Source organism: Anas acuta, chromosome 22, assembly GCF_963932015.1.
Source record: "Anas acuta chromosome 22, bAnaAcu1.1, whole genome shotgun sequence".
Classification (NCBI taxonomy): domain Eukaryota; kingdom Metazoa; phylum Chordata; class Aves; order Anseriformes; family Anatidae; genus Anas; species Anas acuta.
The window spans coordinates 8,406,027-8,430,321 of record NC_089000.1 but is presented as its reverse complement, the minus strand read 5'-3'; the positions used below and the strand labels follow the sequence as shown (position 1 = coordinate 8,430,321).

At 37.3% G+C, this 24,295-nt stretch overlaps 1 protein-coding gene across 1 annotated transcript; it reads right to left on the bottom strand.

Moving 5' to 3' along the window:
• Positions 1-194: 194 nt before the first annotated feature.
• Positions 195-13,727, bottom strand: SLC35E2B (solute carrier family 35 member E2B). Its single transcript, XM_068658655.1, has 10 exons — positions 13,554-13,727; positions 12,933-13,085; positions 9,200-9,712; positions 8,347-8,482; positions 7,333-7,460; positions 6,325-6,445; positions 5,399-5,452; positions 4,935-5,007; positions 4,138-4,283; positions 195-3,477 (listed from the first exon to the last, which is right to left on the bottom strand). The coding sequence occupies exons 3-10, from the start codon at positions 9,522-9,524 to the stop codon at positions 3,231-3,233; spliced, it is 1,230 nt and encodes a 409-aa protein (XP_068514756.1). The 5' UTR covers positions 9,525-9,712; positions 12,933-13,085; positions 13,554-13,727; the 3' UTR covers positions 195-3,230.
• Between the last annotated feature and the right edge of the window lie 10,568 nt (positions 13,728-24,295).

The window sequence follows — 24,295 nt, the reverse complement described above, 5'->3', positions numbered from 1 at the left end:
GGCATGATTCCAAAGATCGCTTAAACAAGTCATATAACAGCAACAAAACTAATACAAGGAGAATTTACAGCAATCCAGTGTGATGAGGGCAGTTCCTAACCAGCTCTCTTTTTAAGACTGTACACAAATAGAACTTGAAACACATTAATGTGGTTAGGGAACGTAACCATAAAGAGATTACAATACATCACATCTCAGGAAATACTATATACAGTTTCTTTATTGTCCATCCTTTGAGCTGGGAAATAATGTCATTTTAGTGCCATAAACCACTGCAGGTAACATCTCACAGGGTGTGCATTCTGCAACAAGCACTTGTGTTACCTCAACACTGCAGGAAGACACAAAATTTCACCTCCTCGCTTTATTTTGTTTTTGAGAAGTGACACATCCTCTTCCCAGAAGCTAAATGCTGAAATAATACAAGCCTAATGGTGCTATTTGTTAAACGTGAAGCAATCCTGCTTGTTACCAGGAGTCATATTTAATTAATTAGGTATTCGTATGCTGAGATTTGCATGGCATTCCAGAAACAGCTCTATATCCAAGCTGATGCACAGATGTTCCTCTGCAGTAGCTAACAATGTCCTTCTGCTACTTTGTGGATATGTTTTTGTTCTTGGAAACTTGAAGTTTTCCATAATTTCCAAGGGGAAGACTAATCAGAGAACTGTTGTTGAAATTTTATACATCTCAAAGATCTGCCTTTTAACCCAGACAATGACCAGAATCCAAGAGCTTCTGTGCAAAGTAGTCAACTCCTTGGTTTAATAGATGATGTGTGAAATTGAAGACTGATATGACAAAATATCTGCTACCATTTGCACAACAGTTTGAAGCATCATATTAAGGAAGGTGTGCTGTTTCTACAAGAACATGCTTGGCAAACGTAAAATAAATAATCCACATAATTCTTGGTCATGGAGCTTGTCTTGATTAGTGCACAAGTATCAGGAATGTGGCTGTGCTAAATGCCAGTAGAATCGTAGAGTGTTACCGGAAAGGAATTTCCAAAAGAAATTGGGCAGTATGACTGCCATCATAAAAAGCATTTAGAAGGCAGAGAGCTCAGGCATAACACTGTAATGGGTTCTCAACATGGAAAAAAATGGTCCTTTTTACCAAACAGTCACTAGTCTGACTGGGGAAAGAAGAGGTCTGTCTTACAAGTGGACAGTAAATGTCTGGTTTACCTAGTCCAATAAAAATAAAGGCCAAGAACTCTGCATATGAAAGTACACAAGAGAAACACTGGAAAACAACCCCCCTAGTAAAATTAAATTATCATGCTGCCACCAAACAGACAGGGCTAAACCAGGCACTAAAAAAACCAGCTGTGTTAGAAGTTAAAATTCCACAGTCTTCTCAGCTGTGGTTTCACAAAAGTTTTCCACTACTATGAAATAATACAAAATGCAAGTCTACTAGCTGACAGAGCTCAGTTGATGAAGGGTATTACCTGACAACTGAGTAAGACAACCAGAAAGCCATTTACATTTTTGTACTCCCACAAGAGTAAAAACATGGTACAAAACAGACTGCTGTCTGCTAAATACAGAGATTCTTGAAAGTATAACAACAAAAATAGATCTCCACCTCAAAGTCCACAGCTTTTTGCAAGTAGATACAAGCAATGACAAAATAAAATCAGACATCATACAATGATGAAAAAATGGCATTTCCCTCCCACTCAAATCTTCAGGGTATATACCTTGGGCACCCAGTCATGTACAGGAACATAACCTGAAGTAAGCAGAAGACACAAGCACAGGCTATTCAAACAAAACCAAAAGACAGGCTTCTTCAGATTGCCTGTATTACAAACACATTTTTGCCCTCCACAGGAATGGTTCACTCAAACTAACAGAATACCTCACATTGGAAATGTAAGCATGAGCTTCAGTTTTGCAAGAACTCCACTTGTAAATTCCTATTACAAATAATAATTATTTTTTACCACTATCTAAACTTTTAATGCCAAGCAATCTTTTAGAACAGAGACAACTACTGAAAAATCATCTCTATTTGTTAGTTTAGTTTTATTACCAAAAAAGTCCACTTGACAGTTTTGTAGGTACATGTGTTGTTTTTTTGTTTTGTTTTGTTTTCCCAAAAAAATCAATTACTAATATTTAAGATTATTTTAAACAAAAGACAAAAGCTTTTAATCGTTGATCAACCATGAAACAAAACTTCTCCAAAAAAGAACTCGTTATCAACCTCAGTTTATGGTCCCCTTTAGTTACCCTTGTCACGGATACCTCCAAGATTCTTCACACAACCAGACATGACAGAAATACCTTGCACATAGGGTAATAACCCCGAGTTTCTGAAAGGCAGCATTTTTGTTGCAGTCTTGGAAGCAATGTTAAAAAAAATCCTCATAAAAATACATAAAACACAACAAAAAATGTATATAAAAATGGTTTCTGATAGAAATATAGAGATCCTGGCTCCTTTATTAAAAAAAAAAAAAAAGATAAATTTTGGCAATCTGTAAGTAACTGCACATATTTATTCCAACACTGTTTATATAGTGTCAGTATGTATAGTTGCATTTCAGTATTTTAAATACAGAAATATTGCGTCCTGGTTGCATGTTAAATTTTAGCAGAAAAATCCTGTTTCATTGCTAGCTTTGTAGTTGGAAATAGCTCCTCATCAGTTCTTTGGGCTGGGACTAACTTCTACAGTTTACTTCAACTAAAGCTATACCAAAATAAGTCATTTGCTGAGACAGGAACAGGGTGGGGGAAAGAGAGGGAGGTTCACCTTCCATCTCTACAACACAAACAAATAACAGAGGATGCAGCACACAGTAACCAACAACTTGAAATTTCAGTTATGCACCAATTTCATTGCACTGCACACCTAATACAGGGATGGGGCAATGTTTTCACGTTATTTTGATGGGTAAGGAGAATGGAATCATTTTCCTACAAGACACAGAAGTTCCCTCTCTAATATAGACTTGTGTGTTATTTGCAGTCAAAAAAGAGATCAAAAACCCACATTTACCACATTACATGACAGTAGTTCCTCTGGTATTTCAGTTTCTCAGTAAATCAAGGCTTACTGGGTTCTTCTCATTGTTTTCTCTCTGCTTCAAGTCCCATGTCTGACCTGCTGTGAATTCAAAGGAACCACATCAGCATCATCAGCTGAAGAAACAACCGCTTTCAGGAAGGGCTCCTTTGAGTTGCACTAAGTTGTAAGAATAAGTGACCATATTAATCATATGGTTTCAAATCCTTGGAAATTAGTGGCTCAGTATCGTCAGTCGTACTTTGTGCAGGTTGTGGGGCTGCAGCTGCCAGGCTCTGTATGGTTTCTTGCTGATGCTGCTTTGCCTTGTTATAGAGCAGAACTCCAATTGTCACTAGAACAGTCCCAATGGCTGAAAGGCTTGTGATTTTGTTACCAAACACAATAATACTTAGCCAGATTGACAGTGCATGCTTCACAGTACTAGCAACACTGGAAAGGAATTACAGAAGTTAGGGCCAAAGAAAATTCTCTCATATCCCACACATGATCACACCTTAATGCAGTAGAGTCTCTGTTTTGCTTGCTATTAAAACACCAAGTCAGATTCCACTTTTCCTACTTAACATAGTACTGTAGCCAAACTGGTTGTATATTGGCACTACTATCTTTAAATTCATCTTAATATTAGAATTAATGAGTCATTTCCGAGTTTTGTTTTTAAGCATGCTCTATAGCATTAGAATTTCAATTCTAGCTGAAACATACAACCCAGACAATACCAACACAACACCAGCAACATAACTATCAGTCACTAGTGAGCTGTTACTATGCAGGTAATATAGTATTATAAGCAAAAAAGAACCAGTATCTAAAGGATAGCAATATTATAATAACAAGAATTATTGTGTACACAAATATAAACACATGCTTTTATAGCCCGTTAGGTAGAGAAAACTAACTTCACTGAGGAACAAACCTAATGAGGGAACAAACCAAGAAGTTTTAGTCATCTGGATGTGAAAAGATTTCTTCTCACCTTTGGTACATTTCTGCATTTACATTATTTCTTTGCACAAAAGATTTATTACCTAGTTTCTAAGCAGAAATACTAAGAAAAAATGAGTTCTTGACATGAAAAGGCAGTTTTACCTGAAAGTCACAGGAGAAATTTTTCCCATCAAGGCATAGGCTGTAACACTTTGCAGGTGGAACAAGACTCCATCTATTAAGAGAAGTACAACAACATCTTGGTTGTAGCTGAAGCTCCTTCCACTTTTCCCAATCACTGGCACATCCTAAATGCAAAAAAGAGGATTTCATTTATACACAGATCTAAAAGTGAATTTTCACCCTCCTCATTATTTTAATAAGATATTAGTCTTACATTTAAATGTCAGCAAAACAAAATGTAAAACATACGGGACATTCACGTTCTCCAAATTTTCACTCCTAAAAGATTAGGAAGAGTTCTTACCTGACTGAATTTTCTATTGTGTTCAGCTTTCCAGCAAGGTATTTTTGAACACTGATGCATGGCAATGAAATGCCAAAATACAAAGGATACATATTTATTGTGATACATTTTACTTACCTCACCTCAATTTTGCTTTTAGAGAGTTAGTATTCCTGCATACCACATAAATATTGATAAAAAGTCAACAAATACATAAAGATTTGAAATACAAATCTTACTTAAAACTTTAAATGCATTTATACAGTCAGTCAAGATCATGATTTTTCCTCTCTGAAATCCTGAAATAAACCTATGCTTTTTGGGTTACCTGTCAAATCAGGCCTGTGACAAACCACCTCTTTCAACATTCTCCCCTCTCCCCACAAAGCTCATATAAACAACAACAACAAAAAAAAGGAGGAATTAAAAGCAAAATTAAGGTTATCCATATGCATAAGTTTAAAAAAAATCTGTGTTAGCAAATTCAAATTACCATGAAAAATATCCAAGCTGGAATAAGCATGACCACTGCAGCAGCACTTGTATAGAACTGAAGCTCTGGGGCCCTATAAAGGAAAAAACAAACAAAAAAAATAAAATTTCCTTTTTCTTAGAGCTGAAAAAAGCTGCATCAAATTTAAATAAAGGCTTCCTTGATGTCTGTAAATACAATAATAAGTAATAAAGAAAAGTTGTGTACCAAGCTTTGGGAACAACACATTCAGCAATCTCTTGCAAAGGTAGTGTTTTGTGTTCCGTGTCGGCCAAAACAGACTGAAGTATAAAAGGCAAGTATTTTCCAGACCAACACAAGCCGTCAAATTTTATGGTAAAGTTCATGTTTCAGAAGTTCATAAAGTTCTTGGCAGCTTACTCCAATATAATTGTAAATACATTGATTCCTTATGCAGCCCAAGGTCAATCTATAATCAAATCTGAAAAATTTTTAATACTTACGAAAATCTGTATTTGTCTCCACTGAGTAATTTTTTGGAAAAGACATTCTGCAAACTAGAAAAAAAACAAAAGACATTTACCTGTAGATATTAGTTGCAGCAAACAAAACAAACCATGAGAAAGACAATTGTTTCCCTTAGATAAGTAGATATACCTTCTACACATTCCACCCTCTCACCCAATCTCCAACCAAAGCTAGGCTTAAATTTTACCTTTTTCTAAATACTACATAGATTTAAATGAAATATTTTAAAGTATGATAAGTTTGAAAGGATAGAAAAAACATATTAATGGGGCAAAAATCTCTAGTACATACCATTGTTACTCTAGTGCACCTCTCTTGAAAAAAAAAAAAAAACAAAAACAAAAAAACAGTTCTGAAGCATATTTTAAAAGATTTCATACTCAGTCTTAACATGCTGTCATGCCTTATTCTATATATAACTTCCTTATGAGAAGAGTGAGTCAATACATATTTCGAAGTGTTACTTTAAATAAGAACATGAGAATCATACCACCACCTCTCTCAATGTGAAATGTGACCATTTTTCAAACTAGTTGTATTTCACATTCATCTCCTGCTCTTTTAGGTTTATTACACAGAAAACTCCAAACAGCTCTGTGACTTAATGTAAAATGTTGATATACTGCACATGAAAAATGCTTATTTTATTTCCTCATGGACCCTAAGTTTCAACTTTCAGAACCATTTAGTCTTTGCTCTGAAACAGAAACAATTAGAACCCTAAATTAAATAACCCTAAAATAAATTAAGTAAAAATAAACCATTGCCAACCCCCCCCTTTATTCCACACTGTATTGGGTCTGGCTGGAATGTTAACTTTCCCAGCAGCAGCCCATACAGTGCCGTACTCTGTACGTTTACTCTTTTACTCTGTACGTAGTTACCTGTCATTAAGCCTTACCAGTCCATAATATTAGTAGATAACGCTGCTGAGAAACCTAGGATGTTGAAACTGATTTCAGTAGCTGTACACAGCGCTAGCCCACCCATAACAGGAATGAGAGAGAGATTAACCAGCAGTCCTGAAAATTACAAAAAAAAAAAAACAAACAGTTCTAATTAGTTTCATTCCCAACGACAATATAGTATATAGTTTTTAAAAGTTTAAATTTGGCCTTAACTTCTTTATTTGAAAGTAAAAGCAACTTATTTGATTGCATTTTAAAATTCAGAGGTTGTAAAGTGAGATCTCAGTTAACAGCACTATGCTCTTGAGAAAAATATGGACATACACTGACTGATAAAAATATCTGTCTCGGAGAAGAAAAATGGACTGACTGTCTTCATTTAATCTTTCTCAACAAATGACAGAAGAAAATTATACTCTCCCTGTTTACTCTGTGATTGGATTACTCTTCTTCCTCTGGCCCATTTCAGCCTTTTGCCATTTGAGTTTTGCATCAGAAAGCAACCTATACATTGCTTCTGTATAATTCCTGTGATTTATATCTGGCTAGAAGCAAAATCTCTTCAAGCAAATAGTATGCAATTGCATGTCAAACTACAAAGAAATTATACTGGGGACTTGAACTGTGGTAAGCCAGCTATTAAGTTTTTAGCAAGAGAGTGAACACAGTAAATAAATTCAAGGTTTTTAAGTTCTGAGAGGCAAGCTGTCCTCCTCAGAAGAAACACATAGAAATTCAATTATTTAATGTTCCAATTACAGTTTCTTGACAGAAAAACAACTTCAGAGCAACACTGCCCTTACACAGCTACATCAAAACAAATCTTTTTTTGCTTATAAACAATCAACGTACTGTGTTCAACAAGAACAATTCTTTCAGCAGTATGCAATGATCTACATTATTTCAGTGGTATCTCCCTGTCCACAGCCAAATAAATGGCGCTATTATACAAGATATAAATATGATTGTAAAATCATATTTAAACAGAGAACAGTACTCACCAGTGTATTCCCCTAATATCATCCTAGACATGATAACAGTGAATATAGGTGCAGAGCTTTTAACTGTTTCTGCAAATGAAACGGCCACATTTTTCAAGCTGACAAGCCCCAAGACTACTGTTGCAAATCTGTAATCGAAAACCAAATTAAATTAAGTAGAAAATAAAGTAACACTAACAGTTGCTCTTAGATATCTAGCACAGAAAAGAATTGCATTATACTTTCTCTAAATTTTACCTGCAGTAACTAAGTATATGGGGAGGCATAACTAACAATCAAGTTATCAAATTGTGGTAGCTTGACTGAACTGCAGTAACTGTTCAGCTTTATTCCACGGCACCTGCTAAGGAAATTACATCATTTGCAGTTATCCATCTGTGCTGCAAGTTAGGTATGCTACATATTTACCTATACTTTAAACAACTACATCACAATAAAACTGCTCTGACTTAATAAATGGTGCCCTGATGGTTAATTTTAGCACTGTTATCCTATTACCATTTGTGCAGTGCTGAGAAAACCTAATTACATGTCTTTTTTTCTCTCCTAGACCACAGACGGATGCAATTCCGGCACACAGCAAATAATTACTTTTAGAAGGTAAATGTTAAGTCCATATCACTTGAGGTAAATTGCTGGAAAAGGTGACAGAACAAAAAAATGTCATAAGAAATACTACTATACTAAAAAAATATCAGCCTCAAAAGAGAAGAGGAATAAAGTAAATGGAAAGATAGCATTATGAAGAGAAGTATGTCATGAAAGAGGTTAAAGTGGTGGTAGGCAAAGCTAGCCAAAAATTGACAGTCAGAAAAATGAACATAGCATTTACCAATAGGAACTAAAAGTAAGATTATCTTGTGATTTTGGGGAAGAAAGATGAATAGTCTTTTCCAAACACCTTCCAGTCTTTCTATGAAAGCAAGAAAGAAAAGGAAGAGAGAATAAAAACATAGCTTCTGTTCAGAAGAACACAATGAACAAATGGGATATATCTCTAATTTAACCTTTTACCTCATTAATCCAACAAACAGCATTATCATGATGAAATTGGGTGGATAAGAGATGCGTGTTTTGTGCTGGTACAAGCAGCATGGAACAAACATTTTTATACAGCCAATGAAGGTGGTTGAAAGCATTTGAACAGCACCTAAAAAGAGATGGGGAAAAAAAATAAATCAGAAGACAATGGGAATGTCACAGATAAAGCATCACGAGAAAATTTCTTACATAAACTTATCTGCAGTGTTTCTAGACTTTATGGATTCTCACAAAAGCCCTTTGCTTCTACATCTACCATCAAGGCAGCAGAATAAAACAAGATCACAGTTAAAATGCTTTTTGTTTGCACTTAAACAAACAAACAAAAAAAAAAACACAGAAAAATAAGCCCACTTGAAGGCAACTCTTGTGTTTTTACACACAAACAAGTTAATATTGTTAATTAGCTCGTTAATCAAACAAGTTAATCAGTTCTGTAGACTATCAACAGCTTACTCAGTTTTATTACATTTTTCAAGAACCCACACTACCCTCTTGCAGAGAAACCCAAAAATTTAATTACACTCTCTCTCCCACCCCCCAGCTCTTATTTCTCAAATATCATTTTACAGCTCCTCTATGAACAAAATTTCATTGCGTCTTCCAGCAAGTGGAAGGATAAGAGAAGGAAAGGACACCATCAGAAACTCCTTTAAAAGCTGAGATTACAATTTACAAGTTCTCAGCCCCAAAATCCACACCCACGTCTCCTAACTAGGTCCTTTTCACTTCAGCTGAACCATCTACTCCCTCAACTTTATATAGGAGGAGCTGTTATTGTCAAATACGTTACTGGAATTGAAGTGTAAATGAAAGGTAGGATTACCTAGCATGCTGGGCTCTCCTTCCAGTAAGGAAAGAATGTATTTGTTAAGAAAAAGAGTGCAAAAGCTGAAGAAAAACCACAAAGTGAGGTAGATGAGAGCATGAGAATTCCAGATGCCCAAGTCTGACTCAATGACTGTAGTCTCTGTGATAGTTATTTTCAGAACGTTCTCCTCTGGTACACTATCACTCCTTGCAATTACAAATTTTTCACTCCTGTTAGCAAAGAGTGAACCCAAATGAAAGAGTGGTTTTCCCTTTGGCTTTTCTTCAAGGAGGGGAGGGTTAGGTTCATCCGGTATCTCAGCACTTGTTGCAGTTGACATGATGACATTAACAAACTAGTATCCGTCCTTAATACAAAACAACATTGACTTAGCACAGAACAGCACTTTGAGCGAACAAAAATATCATGTGATTAATCTTTCATCTCCAATGGCCTCTAAAAGCACATTTGGTCCTCCAAATAACATCTTGTGTAAACTTCAGATGCCTCTTCATGTGCTCTGTTCCACTTTTTCCACAGAAGAATGAAAAAACAGAAAGAAAACAAAATTTAGCCATGAACATAATGACACTTTAAATCCCTAACACAACAAAAATACCACAGTTTTACTTGCCATTTATGAAAGATGAAAAGTATCTCGTCTTCAGTCTTTCTGGCTGAATTTTGCACTGTTAATGTGGCTATGACCTTTACCTTTCCTAAATTATGTAATGTTTGTTGGTATCATAATGCTAACAAAGTCCAAAGAAAGAAAGAACACTTGAGCAGCTTATCTGCAACATTAAAATATGTGGTCGAATTATAGCTTTCTAGTTTCCATTCTCTATTTTAGGAGCAAAAGAAAAAAAAATATCAGATGAGAATGAAATAACAGAAAGTGTTTTGTTCCTCAACAAATAAGCACTATGGGAAATTAGAGTTTAAATGTTGTGGTTTTTTAATCTAAAAGTACATTTGCTGGACAGGTAATATGGTGGGCCTTATGCAAATAAAGAGGTTCTTGTATGGATAGTTAATCATTGGACATCCTGGAAAAGACGTCTGAAATAAGATCATAACACTACAGCGCATCAAATAGTGACAGCACAGGAAATAATCAATGGTAATACAAAATACAAGGGTTCTAAACAACAGCTACTGCACCTGCCCTGATTTTGTTAATAAGTGAACAGGATACACTATTTTCTTCATGCTTTCATAGTGTCCAATGTGGCATCTCAACAACAAAAAATAAACATAAAGAGGCACTAAGAATTAATTATATGATGTCAGTTGACATATTCTACTTTACATGGAAATTTTCCATTCCTTGTGTGCTCTATTTCTGTTATAGCCATGCACAGAACACTTCCACCCCATCACCTTATCCCTTTCTATTTATCAGAGAATCATGTTAGCAGCACATCGAGGTACAACACTTGACACATTCATGTTAGACCATATACACACAAGTGTGTTATCCAGCTTAAAACAAAACTGGGATAATATGGGAAAAGAAAAGATGCGTTCTTTACGATAATTTGCTATGAAAACCTGGTTCTTTATTTGTCCTTTTTCACGTCTTTTAGAAAGAAAGAAATGAGAAAAAACAACAAAAACAAAAAACAAAAAACTATACCTTTAAAATTGTTAAGCTACCAAAACTTTGTTAATACTTCTTCTATTTATACTACTCAATTAAAAACAAAAGCAATTACACACAACGAACTTCCACCTTCAGTAGCACTGCATTTTTGTATTTTATATCACAGATTCCACGTGTAGCAGGAAACAAGACAGCAATAAGGAGAAACACACCCCTAAATTACTGACCTGATGCCTTAAATCAACTGGAAATCTTAAATCGGCTGAAAGAGTTTTCCATCTGGAAGTAATTCAATCATCCTCCCTTAAGAGTAACCAGCAGCTGATGTTTACCAATAGATGAAAACGTGGCAGTAGTTGGTAGACTGTTTCTGTTGGATTACGTGCAAACATTGAATCTTCCAGCTCACAAAAATGAGAAGCATGCTGCACATTTTATACTATTCCTTGCAGCTTCTCCCATTTTCAACTATATTAACAATTAAAAAAAAAAAAAAAAAGCATTAAAGATTAAAACACAGAGAGCATAAACGTTGAAAGCCTCAAATTTTGACTTATAAGAAGTAACTACTCATAGTAGTTCAAAGTTTACTTAGGGCTGCATTCATTTCAAACTTAAAGGGGAGCAGAGAAAAACCTATTCTCAAGGAACTTTTAAGAGTGAAGAAAATAAATAAATGCACATGCAGCTAGTGTCTTCAAGCATTTAATTTTAATAAAAAATACTACTCTCCCTCAGTTTTTAACAGAATAGTCATACTTGGATGAGAAAAACAGCACTGACTCCTATACTCGCATTAAATTGAACCCAGTCCATCATGGCTTAGTTACTAAATCACTTACACTATTTTCTATTGTGTACAGGTGGCCTTTGTAAGAATAAACATTATTTTGCTGCCAGCCAGACTGCATGAATATACAGATAGCTGTCATTTCTATATGGCGCCTTCTCTGGAAGTGGTGTCACAGTTTAATAAGCACCAGCTCACAGCTTCTGTAATACACAGTAGCCCCTTCACTCACTCCTCCTACAATAAATGAGTATTGGACCAAACCACGGAAGCTGTTCTCCACTGAAACTTAAGGCTGCAGGAAAAAACACTGCTCTTAATCCCTGCTAGGATTAGTGCACATCACCTACTCTTAATCCACACCTATGCAGTTTAACCACATCATTGTGACAGCAGTATGAAGCCTACATGAATAGTTTACTACAGAAAGACACCTCATGTTTTGCAGAAAATAAAATGCAGAGGCAACACAAATTAACAAGAACGTACACACTGCATTTTTGCATTAGTTTTCATAAAAATTTTTTAAATGCAACTGTAACACTCCACACTGAAGTAGGTAAGAGAACAAACAAGAAATAAACCCCATGTAAAGTTTTACAGCAGTAAAATTGTCTAACACGATTTACAAGCAAGCAAAATAAGTTTTCTTTTTCTGGTGAAGAGCAGGTTTGTATCACATCACCCCACAAAAAAAAAAAGAACAACTGCAGAGCCACAAGTGTAAGGCAGCTGGTGAAAACCCCATTGCAAGTGCTAAGCAACATAACAAGACCCTGAAACATTCTGCAGCTGGCCTTTGCTGAGCTTTTACCAGAGCTGCAGATTAGGGAAGGGCAGTCAGCTGGGCTGCCTTCACCCAACTCTAACAACCCCCACTCATCTTGTTTGAAAACATGTTCAGCCATGTTTTATATTAAAAAAAAAGGCAAGAGGAAAAAAAAAAACAACTCAGATATTAATTGTTTCAATGAGATAATCAGGCATGCACCAAAAATCCTCATAATAGTATTCACTTAGCTTTCTTTTCATGAGACAATGCAGTTTTAAGAAACTGTCAAAAATAAAAAAAAGCAACAACACAATTGTTCAATATAGCCAAAGTCTTACCTTAGAACTGAAAGGCTAAAATTGTTTGAAGATTAACACATACAGTGATAAGAAACAAATTAGGCAGGTGAAAGAGGAAATATGGTGTCTTTTAAAAGTTATATGTACTGTGCCTAGACACTGCTGAAATAAAAAATAACATTTCCAGCACTACAGATTCTGTGCTTTTTAACTAACTCTTGCAACTCTAGCTTAGCACAGTTACAGATTTAGTATAAAATTGTGCTTTTCATAGAGCTGACCTTGAAGCAGATACCTTTTAGTCAGAGGCTCTCATTGTGTCTTATACAGCAAAGCAGTTTCTGACCATCACCATTGCTCATGACACCGCTGGTTCCTTATTGCACTCATTCGTCCACGACTGGAAGAGCTCTGGACTTTGGAATGATCACCATCTGACAGGGAAGATAAAAAGTCATTGCTATGATTCTTCTGGCCCCTTGTTAATACACAGATACCTTTTGAGAATATCCAGAAAGACCTCTGCAAGGTCAGTCCTATATCCCACACAGAAAACCTCAAAAAAAGTTGCAAGTATTTGAGAAAGCAGGGCTAGCCTGACTGCAAAAAAAAAAAAAATGAGCAGAGGTCGGTGTGCGTGTCAGAGCCTACAGCCACAGCACACAAGGCACCCACACGCTGCCTGCCGCAACTGCCATGCAATTCCTCCTTCCCAGGAAGCAGTAAATATTAAGTGAGTTGCTAAATGACAATGACAGCACCCAAGACGTTTACAAAGGCAGACCACGAACACAATCTAACAGCACTGATGCCTCCTGCACAAAGGGATGCCCAAACCAGCTGAGGTCGCCCAAGCCCTCCTTGTAGCCCAGCTGCACGGCCGGTGGCCCCATCCTGCCCACCTTGTACCTCGGGGCCGGTCCCGCAGCCCAGGATAGGGCTTAGTCAGTAAATCAAGGCGGTTTTAGGGTAAAAAGGAGAGAATAAATGAGTCGATCCAGTGCAAAGAGCGAGGGCTCCGCCGCCGGGAGCTGCCGGTAACGGGCGGGGAAGTGACGTCCCCGCCGCCCCCGGAAGAAAACAAAAAGTAAACAGAAAAAAAGAACCACCTCAAATACTAAGGAAAAAAAGGCACGAATCCTTCGTGCATCGCACAGAAACGTGCCCCTTTCTTTCCCGTTTTCTAAAAATCTCGGGAAGGGTTACTGGGAGAAAGCTACGTGCAGACCACGTGTGCTGTGATGGAAAAGCAGGATGCGGGTTGTTGGGATAAAGCAGAAAAATCTAGGCTGAGATCACTTACCAACAGAGTTCTCCCTTCCTCAGCAGTTCTGAAGTTTCGATTCCACTGTAAAACATTTTTTATTATTTTTCCCAGGAAAACCCTGCGCTTGTGTCAATTACCTACTTGCTTTAATGTGTTTCTTAGGAAGAGCAAACAGTTCATGCTGTGATATGAGATTAAAAATATTCTTCCTTTACAGATAAAGCCCTGTTCAGAGCTATCATTTCCTAGGAAGATGTATTTCTGTGACTGTTTTGTCTCTGTAAAGTGTAACAGGGCTGACCATAGAGACACTTGTTCCACAAACTGAGGAAGATTTCACCATTTCTCTTACACAGTTAGTTAGAGTTGGTAAGAAACAAAGCGTATTTCCAAACATACATTTTTTTACCAAAGTAGTGATTAAGGAGCGATTGAAGTTTCTTATTTCTCTCCATCTGGCATGATATATTACACATAGAATCTTCTACCAAGGAGTAAGATGCTTTTGCCATTGCTGTTTTTGCCAGTAGTATTTTAGGGAGGGGATCAACGAGAGATATGCTGTCATCCAAAACACCTTTATGTGTGAACAGTGTGAAAAAACATTCAGGTTGTGCTTTCTTCATGGTATTTCATTATGCAGATGTAGCAATGACAGCCTTTCATTTTCTGAAAGATTACTGAATGTTCATCAGTGCCAGAAAAAAAAAAAATCTCATTTCCCATTTCAGCCTGTGCTGTTATCTGTTAGGGAATTCATGGGTGTCCACATTCCAAGGCTTGCAACACAATGCACATCTCCTGAGATAGGCCGTCCTTATTTCTGAGTGGTAGCTGGTTTCAAGGAACCTTCTTACTTTGCAAGAAACCAAGTATATGCAATTTGATCTGAAACATAAGAAAATGCTAAGTTTTCTCTCTTTGTTAAGTTCCTGCAAGGATGTTGCTTCACCTGAAATATTTCAATGAAGAAAAATATGGACCTCAGTTTTCTTAAAGCCTTCTTTTTGTTTAATAATTTATGTCCTACTAGAAGCAAAATCCAGACTTTCTTGGATATGTCCTAATATACATGTAGCTTCAGCAGAAACTGTATATTCATATTCCTGGGTCCATTTATATTAAATAAAAATGAAACTTGAAAATCAATGCAACCATAGGTATTCCAGGAAGTCCTCGTCAGTGGTTTTAGCAAGTTTTGGCTGTTAGCTAGCTGGCCAAAACACTCAGGGGTGTAACACCTGGTGTACATGCAGGGCAGCTGGCCTTCACATTGATCATAAGCAGTCATTGCTGTCCAGCTTTACGTTTTCCACCCAAAGGGAACAAAGACAATAACTTTGCTCCAGACTCTATGATTAGGCACATACAAACAACACATTTATTCTAAAATGCTGGTTGGATTAGCAGCTTTTCACACCAGATCTGCATACCAACAAAAAAATGCAATCTTAAAACACTGGTGCCTCCAATCTGCCACACTGGTTTTGTTAGCAAATGATGTTTTGTGCTTCAGAGAGAAAAATGAAGAACCTTCATAAGAAACCAAATGAATCATGATATTGTATATCAGGAAGGCAAAAACGTACTTTCTAATCTCTTTTTCCCTCCTACCTCCTGTTGATAATTAGCATTCTGTACTGCAGCAAACACGGGAAGAAATTCACGCCTCTCACAAACCTCTGGTTTAGGTCAGGAGAAACAATATATTTTTAAGACATTACTTCAGATCTCAAGTTTAATTAACAAATATAACAAAACAAAAGTTATTGTTTTAACACATTAGTTGGTCATGATAACGTTCATGGAACAGGTTAAAACTATAATTGGCTTGCCTTATGATTTTAAAGATGTGTAAGCTAAACATAAACTTGCCAAACCCACATTTTCTGTAGGCTAGACGAAGACTGACAAAAATTGATATTAGTTCTTTAAAGAAAAATGGATGCCCCAGTTGTAACAATCATTTGGACTTACCACTAGAAAGTTACTTCAAAGGCAGTTTTGAATTTAATTTGTTGTAGACTTCACTTTCCAAAAAGCAAGGGGATGTCTTTTATCTCAGAAACATGCATATGCTACCTCTGCAAACAACACTCTGGGAAAAGTTTGTTTCCAAGTTATTTGTACGGACTTCTGTTTTAGCAAATGAATTGCAAAACATGGAAATACCGTCCTGCATCCTTCAGGTCTTCCTGAGGTCATAACATGCAAAAAATTCACAATTCACTTTCAGTTTGCTAATCATTTTCAGTTCTCGTAATTAATGAAAGAGAAAAAGGAAGTTCGTTCACCTTAAAAATTGTTTAGAGTAGCTGAAGTTATTATGTTATTTTGAAAACTTTTATGACCCTTCGTCCCAGGCTCGAAAAACTAGATTACTTCATGTGCAGAATCCAGGAAGTAAAATTCTGGGGAAAAAAATACATATATTGTTACTTTGTCTACGGTAAGAATGAGCTAGTGTTTGCAGGAGCATCCCACATAGGAACAAAGCACTGATTCCTGTTTTTATAAAAGGAAAGACTTTATTTAAACTTTGTAGAGTTCAAAAGTGACAGCTGACTGTGGTACTGTGTGGTGGTTTTTGATGTATTTCACAAAACACTACCTCAGAACTTTCCTGAACCAGTGTCTTTCTGGACTGCAGTTTGGTGGGTGGTGTGTTTCAAAATTTCCCCAACACAAATGAACTGTTATGAATCCAGTCTAAGTAAATTTCAACACACGCAGCTGTCAAAGCCACACAAACAATACTGTATGTGTATGGGTAGTATAGTCCTTGCTAGTCACTTGAATTACTCACTGGAAAAATTATGTCATTTCAATTCTTTAAAAAAATAAAAATATTTTTGCTTCATTTAACCCAAATATATTGTTTAACAGTATAGTATTCATGTAATAAAACATACCACAGCTGTTAATTAGTTTGGATAGCTAATATGTTGTTATATTCGAAGTGTTACTTCACAAGTAATTTAAAAGTCCAATGAAATAATTCATTCTTTGTATGCTAAACACAGGGAAGAGTACTCACAGCATCTGACTTGAAGTATCAGATCCAGGCTTCTTGGTAAGAATGAAAATATGCTCTAGACTAAACATTGCCCAGTCTTGATACTTCCATTTTGCCACCTAGATCAAGTATATTGAAAAATAGCACCATGTGCAATCAGTGTTCACCTGTAACTGACCTTTCTCTTCTCCTTCCCAGTGTTCTGTGTATACTGTGTGACCAGAGGAATCCTGCAGGAGAATCGGCAGGAGCTCATTGTCTTTGGTCTTTGCTTATTGTTAGCAATGTTCCAATCCATCAGCAGCTTCACAGTTCTCTCTGCCGAGCAAAAGCCAAAACTCCTGGTTAGTCTCCTGACTTTAATTAACTTTGCTTTCCTCCAAATCTTGGATGTGAAAATCTTAGAAAGACATATCTGATATGAGCATGGATAACAGAAAAATCAGGCAAAATTATTCCTATCATCAAATAACAAAACTTGCATCTTCACAATGACAAATGTGTTCCTGTGATTCTGTGGGTTTCTTTATGACGCTATCTGAAAGTACCATAAATAAAAAATAATTTTACTTGCATAGGATTACTACAGAATTACTACCTTCACTTTACCTACTCTACATCAAATTTCCATCCATAAAACAACTGTCCCAAAGTCACATAAATCTAACCCATGAGTGGAATGGGAATCTCAAGTCTGGATGCAATGACACAGCCGTTAGCCACTCTCATAACATCCCTAAGTGCAGCATTGTGTTTTTAAGAGACTTGTGATACCCTGCTGCAAGGAAACAAAAGGATACGGTGTGCTAAGGGAGGTACTGCCATTCCAGATTATCTTGTTTGTATTTCACAACCATAAAATGTAACACAAGGACTGTATTCTGTGTGTTACTAAGCTTTGTAGTTGAACTTCCCCCTGCTGTGCTGCTTAGAAGTCTTTCCCTTTTATGCTTGCATTCTTATCACAAATGTGAGAAGGAGGTTCCTTGTTCCTTGAAGTCATCCAAACATTATTTTTGGAGAGAAGAGAGGCCAGCCAAGCTAGGAAGATTACAGTAAAGCAGAATTTGCCTATTCAACTTACATATTAATGATACATTTAGTTAAATATCTACAGCAAACTGGGTCAATAAGGAACAGGCATCAGAGATGCAGATTAATTTGTTGTATGCATCCCAGCCTTCTGTTTAAATATTAAACAAGAAAAAATTACATTCATGAAAAATACAGGATCACAATATTTTTAGTACTTCTACCTCTCAGACAAGGTCAGGTGAAATTGGCAACAGCCCTCCTAATTATTGTGAAGATGGATATACAGACACAGTGAGATTATGCAGGCCTTATATCCTTAGGAAATCACACCAGAAAGATGAGTGGTCCTTTACTGGGGCAGCTTTAAAGGTGAGTGATAGTTTTCAGGTTAATATAAAGATTTGTGGGACTTGAAATTGTGGATTTGTGCTTCTTATCAGTCAGAATGAATTCCCTCTGAAATCTCAAGAATTAAGAAGGACTGCAGAACCAGTGACAAAGCACATCAGATGTGAGTATGCTGTTACCAGGAAAGAGCTAGGGGGATTTTTATTATTATTATTACTTTTATGGTTTTAAGGTTCATTGGTTGTTTGCTTTAGCCAAATTCCTGACAGCTGAAATAGAGCTTTCTGAACATTTGTTTGCTTTCCATGCTAAAAATGGAGCCAGCACCAAGTACTGGGCTTTCAACATTAAAAAAAATTCAGGTGAAAAGTTGCAGATTCATCTTTTTCCTGGACTTTGGAGTCTTGTAGCCACTACTATTGATCCTGTACGGAAAAAATGAGACAGGACAAACTGTGGACACTCAGCCATGCAGATAGTGATCTCATAGCTTAGTTTCCTTGTAGGAGCTCCTCACATACCCTTTCAAGGCACTGGATCTTTGCTTTCAGTTAAACTGTTTCAGGTGTGGAAAGAAGGGAGCACTCAGAACTTTCTGTCATCCTATGAGGATTAAACATAGAAACCTTCCACTATTTCCCCCCGCCATCAGAAACCAAGTTGATCTGACAAACTCTCTTTCACAGATTTGAGTTCTTTGCTTGTTCTTGACTCTTCCATAGGCATTAAAAGAGGCAGTGTTTCTTTTAGGTAAAGAAAGCGACGCTTCAGTTAGATGGCCTCGTGTCGTAATACACCTGATATTCCTCATGCTTTCAGCAACAGCAAACATGTTTCTTAATAGTTCAACTAGTAATAGCAAATGTCCGAGGGTAAATACATATTATTGCTGTTTGTTCAAGACTGCCTGCATCAGAAGTACTCGAAAGCTACTTTTTATCCAGTCAAGGTATGCTACTGTACCTACATGTACTACACCATGTATCAGTCTTCTCAGAAACTGCACCTGCCATTGAAGTGTTGTGTAATAAAGGTGTGTAGACATATAAAATCCCCCAGAATACATAGCATAGAAGGAAATAAGCGTAACAGAAGGGAAAGCTTGGGAGCGCCTCATACATAGTCTTTTCCCATACCTGCAGCACCTGGAAGCACAGCTTCACCTCAAGGTCCCTCATTTCTGGGTTGATGCCATATGCCATTTCACAAAGCCACTTCACGTCATTCACTATTTTTCTTTCATTCTTGTACATGCCTTCCCATTTCCTTCAGTGGAATTATTTTTCATAACTGCATTATTTATTTCAGGATTCATAATATTTCTTATCTTTTCTCCTGTTAAGTTCTAATTCTCTCTTTCACCCCTCCAGTTTCCTAGGTTCCCTATACCCCATTGTTTCTCAGCCTGTGTTCTCCTTCTGGTCTTATACTAAGAGGAGCACTAAGCAATATTGCAGAAAACAGAGACAGTAGTACAGGTGGCAGAGCAAAGACAAGCTCCCTTAAGAAAAGGACAGTTCTCTCAATGATTTTGTAGAGGTTCATGTACTGACAATTGCAGAAGGATCAGTCTTGGTTCTGGGGGAATCTGTGTTCAATCAGATGCATCAAATCCTATCGTAGTATTGGCCCAGTCATTTCTTTCATTCATCGTGACTCAGTTGTTTTTCTTTGGTTTGTTCAGACCTGCCCTTCCTGTTAAGGATTGCTGAAAGCCGCTGCCTGCTGAAAAGCAGCCCATCATTCCTTCTTTCCCAAGCCCTAAGGTTCAGTTTTTCTGATAGTTAAGTCCTCTTGTTTTTCCTACATTTTAGTTCTCACTGACTTTACTTCCCTGTAGAAGAAAGAAAGCTGGAGGAAGAAGTCACAGAGCATGTTTAGTCTGTCAGCTGTGAAAACATTAATTTGCTAGAAAAAAAAATTGAGTGTACCCAAAGAGAAAATATATCAGCTCAGATGCAACTGTTCTAGAAGAGAGCTGCTTCCCCATTTAAGCTAGCTGGGGGTTGTACTAGAAGCATTAGAAGGCAGGGCTCAAAAGGATGCACAGATAGCTCAAACCACACACAGCTATCATGATGTGTCCATAAAATAACCAGTTCTGATTTTGCCAGCATCGCTCCTGGCCCAGCTTAGTGGAAAACACTAAAGCTGGAGGCTTCCACCTTGCTGCTGGATCCTTAGGCCCAAAACATGGTGCCTTGTTCCTGATCATACACCTTCAGTGTAGCTCCTTTTAGAATCAATGAGAGCAGCAGGCACATCCTATGTCTTTTGGGATCAACTTCCCACAGAAGAACTATGTCAAATTGCTCTTGAACTGATTAGTTAGATGGAACTTTCTGCAGCTGGCACAGTACCCAGAATGATTAGGAAAAAATAAAACAAATTCTTCCAGCACAAATTAGTTATGCCTCCTCTTCTTCACAAGAAATCTCCAAGTGGTACCAGGCAGCTTGACCAGCTGCAGAGTCTAAAGTCATGTTTTAAGGAATTTTCCTAGGTAGCACTCCCAGCTGTTGATCTTGATGTAGGCAAAACAAGAGTGTGGAAGCCCAGCAAAGCCCAGTGTTTAGGATTTTTAGCATTGTAATAGTGATAAAGCATTTATCACTGGGGCACCCAAGCAGCTCCCACAACACACGTGAAAGAGGGTGAGGAAGAAGGGCAAAGATTATTCATCATGGGAAGGGCCAAACCGCTGATAGCAGCCAGTGTTTCTCTTACTTCACATAAATATTCTCTGAAACTGATAAAAGTTCAGTGGCTGCAGTCATCCAAGTCCTCGTGGTTTTATTTATGAAATCGTGCAGCCAAATCAGGCTCTTCCAATTGTTCACAGGTCTCTTTGCTTTGGCAAAGCACAAAAGGACCACACTGACTTTGGTGGCTATACTTTACTTGTATTGCAGTTAGGAAGAAAAATACAGGCAAGAGCAATGTAGCAACTTGAAAATAGCTAAATCTCCTTATGCTTTTGCATACCAATAAGGAAAATATAGGAGTGCCTAGCAAATGAGGGCATTGTCATGCAAGGCAATACTCCTCTCTACCAGAGAAATCTAATACAGTCACTTCTCCAAACCAATCATTTTTAGCACCTTTTATCTGACTAACTAAAAGATTAAAAAAAAAAAAAAAAAGTAATCCGCACTTACTGTTAATAACTTCAGCTCTGAAAAAATGGTAGATTGAGTCTATCTTGCAGCTACTTAACAGCCCTCTGTAGTACAAACAGGAAAACTGATAGAACCATACAGACAAATAAGTGTTGTTTCTAATTATTATAATTATTTTTTTCAATCTGAACACAACAGTGATCAGAAAGTATAATGCAGTTTTGCTAGAGTTGGTATGCAGCCAGAGAATCATGTAAGCAGGAAAGAAAGTTTAAAAGTGACCCATTTTTTTCCCTCTCAATTACCATCATGTGGCTTCATCCAGAAATTCAGTGATTGATTGCATTTTATGGCTTCCAGGATTTGGGGCACTAGGTGTTGATCGTCATGTGTCTCCTTTTTCCCCACAGGTGATAAAAGAGTGGGGCAAGGGGAATTCTTACTCTGGAAGCTGCTTTCATCATTGGCTCTTGCATTTCTGTTGCAAGTAAATCTGTTTTGTTTTGGGTGTTGATTCACGTCTACTGCAGCTCTGGGCAGGGGCTGAGAGAAAGTAAGTACTCAAGAAAGTTAACTAAGAAGGTTGTAGCCTATTGTTTCATGATCACAATTAAGTAGAGAACTTGCCAAGCCATGAAAACACCTAGGGATGATCACAATAAAAGGCAGATCCCTAAGGACATCAAGCAGTATTGCAGTCTTGGAATTTACTGGCCTGAGAAAGTTCAACAGCTTGGTTGGAACATGCATGAGATCTTCTGGAAGAAAACTGGTATATCAAACCCATACAGGAATTGCTGCTGTCCAGAGAAATAAGACCTGTGTAGAAGGTCTCTATACAAAATGCAGGTAATTCTTCTTTATCATTCTGTAAAAATATCTAATGTCTAGTACCTAAGAGATAGAATAAATAGACCTAGAGAACTACTGATCTTAAACTACCCAAACCTTTTAAAAGGAGGATGCACACTGATAGGCATTGGTGCTGACTGATCTGCCTCTTCCTTTCTTCCCACAGTGTTTTCTTCCTATGGAAGGATCGACTCCTGAACATCCCCTTTGTATTCCAACTGCAGCTCTTACAGAGTGAAATCATAACTGGGAAAGGTCTGATTGACTACTTGCACTCAGAATATAAGATAAGGGGTCAGCTTCACAGAGGTAGAAGAAGTTGTTCAGAGAAGTGTCTTTATATTTCTTAGTTTTGTGCTAGGGAACTAGAGCAGAACAGCTGGTAACAGTTTATAAAACAAAGTGTGCTTGGGAAATCAAGAATAATCCTCTCATTGAGGGGGTTTTGCTGACAGGACAACACAGCTTTCACTCCTTTTCCCGATTTTGCTTTGGAACTGCAGAAGGTTCATGACATGCATGTGAGAGGGGCACATGGTTAATACAAATGCTGGTGTTATTAATACACCAGCATAACAAAGATAATTTGCTTGTCAGACTTTTCTTACTGAGGCTAGAAGTGGATTGCCCTACCTTCATTCTCATTGGTGGTGTTGACTGGAGGTCCCAAGAGCTCTATAGTACCTGCTTTCTCACACTATCCTGGGTAGGAGTGGAATTGCAATTTACATATACTGTAAACATTACTATCATATTCCTCTTCAGCTACATCATTAAGTGACAGGTACCCACATACTGCAAAATGTAGTCAAAATAGTTTGTTGTAGCTTAGTAGGGAAATTTACAGAGATCTCAAGATTTGTATAAGTATTTTTCTCATCCTAATCTTTCCAACATGAAACAAATATATTTTATAGAGGCATGAAGAGGTTAAATGTCTATGATCAGGCCGCATACAGCTGGCAGTATCAAGAGAAAGCATGAGAGTACCAGCTGATGACTGTGACTTCATTTCACAAGTCAAAATGTGACTATGTATTGTTGCTGAAATGGAGGAAAACAATTAAGCATATTCAATGCTTTTCTAAAATAAGCAAACATGCAGCAGGTCTCGCCTAGAGCAGAGACAATAAGGGAAGACTGCTATCTGGAAGAAGCCTGTACTTGGCCAAAAATATCTGAAGAAAGCAGGCTTGTGCTATGCTCCTTTTGTCTTCATAGCAAGGGGATGGCAGAAATAATTGTATCATTGGAAGGGGAAAAAAAAGATGTTATCACATTCAAACATTTATCTCCCCAAAAACAGCACTGTGTTAACGTGCCTTGGGGAATTAAGCTTCATACTTTCACAGAAAAACATTCTTATTCCTGACAAAGGTCTTGTTAAGTTCCTCTTGAAATCCATGTGTTCTTTCTTCACAAGGTCTTTACAAATACTGAAGTAGTACTATACTGAGCTAGCATGCTAATCAGCAAGTTCTATGTAGATACACACTGCACTGCCAAGAGTGCAATTGTTTATTTATTTTTTTTCTTAAACTATTCAATGAAGTCCACATAGGTATCAGAAGAGGTCAAGTTCTCTTACATCCCAGTTTCATCAGTGAAGTTAATGCTTGTGTAAGTACTTTCCTCAGCTGCAAAAAAACAGGGAAAGACTGGAGTGCTGGAAGGTGGAGAGTACTTTCACTGATTAAACAAACCCTGGCATTGCAGCCCTCTGCTAGAACTAGTTCATGTGGACAGTAAGAAACACCCATTTTGGCCAACTCAGGACTAGCAGACTGCATATAAATAATCTCAAAAGAATCATCTTACTTGTAAAAGTGAGGGTCCAGTCTTCGGCGTCACTGTTTCCCTGCTTCATGCATAGGCTACTGAGTGCCATTGTCACAGACATGCTGGGTTATCATTTTGGCTATGGACAGCAAGAGTTTTTAGCTATGCAGGCAACAGAAGATGGAAAACTCTTTCTAAAGCACCCAAAGAAGCAAATGAACTCCATTT

Bases quoted from the DNA above. Each gene is read 5' to 3' on its own strand.
- SLC35E2B (XM_068658655.1), bottom strand. From the start codon at position 9,524: ATGTCAACTGCAACAAGTGCTGAGATACCGGATGAACCTAACCCTCCC. The intron at 5,008-5,398 runs GTAAGTATTAAA...TTTCCTTTATAG, and splicing joins GGAGACAAATACAGATTTTC to GGCCCCAGAGCTTCAGTTCT. The intron at 3,478-4,137 runs GTAAAACTGCCT...ATTCCTTTCCAG, and splicing joins ATTTCTCCTGTGACTTTCAG to TGTTGCTAGTACTGTGAAGC.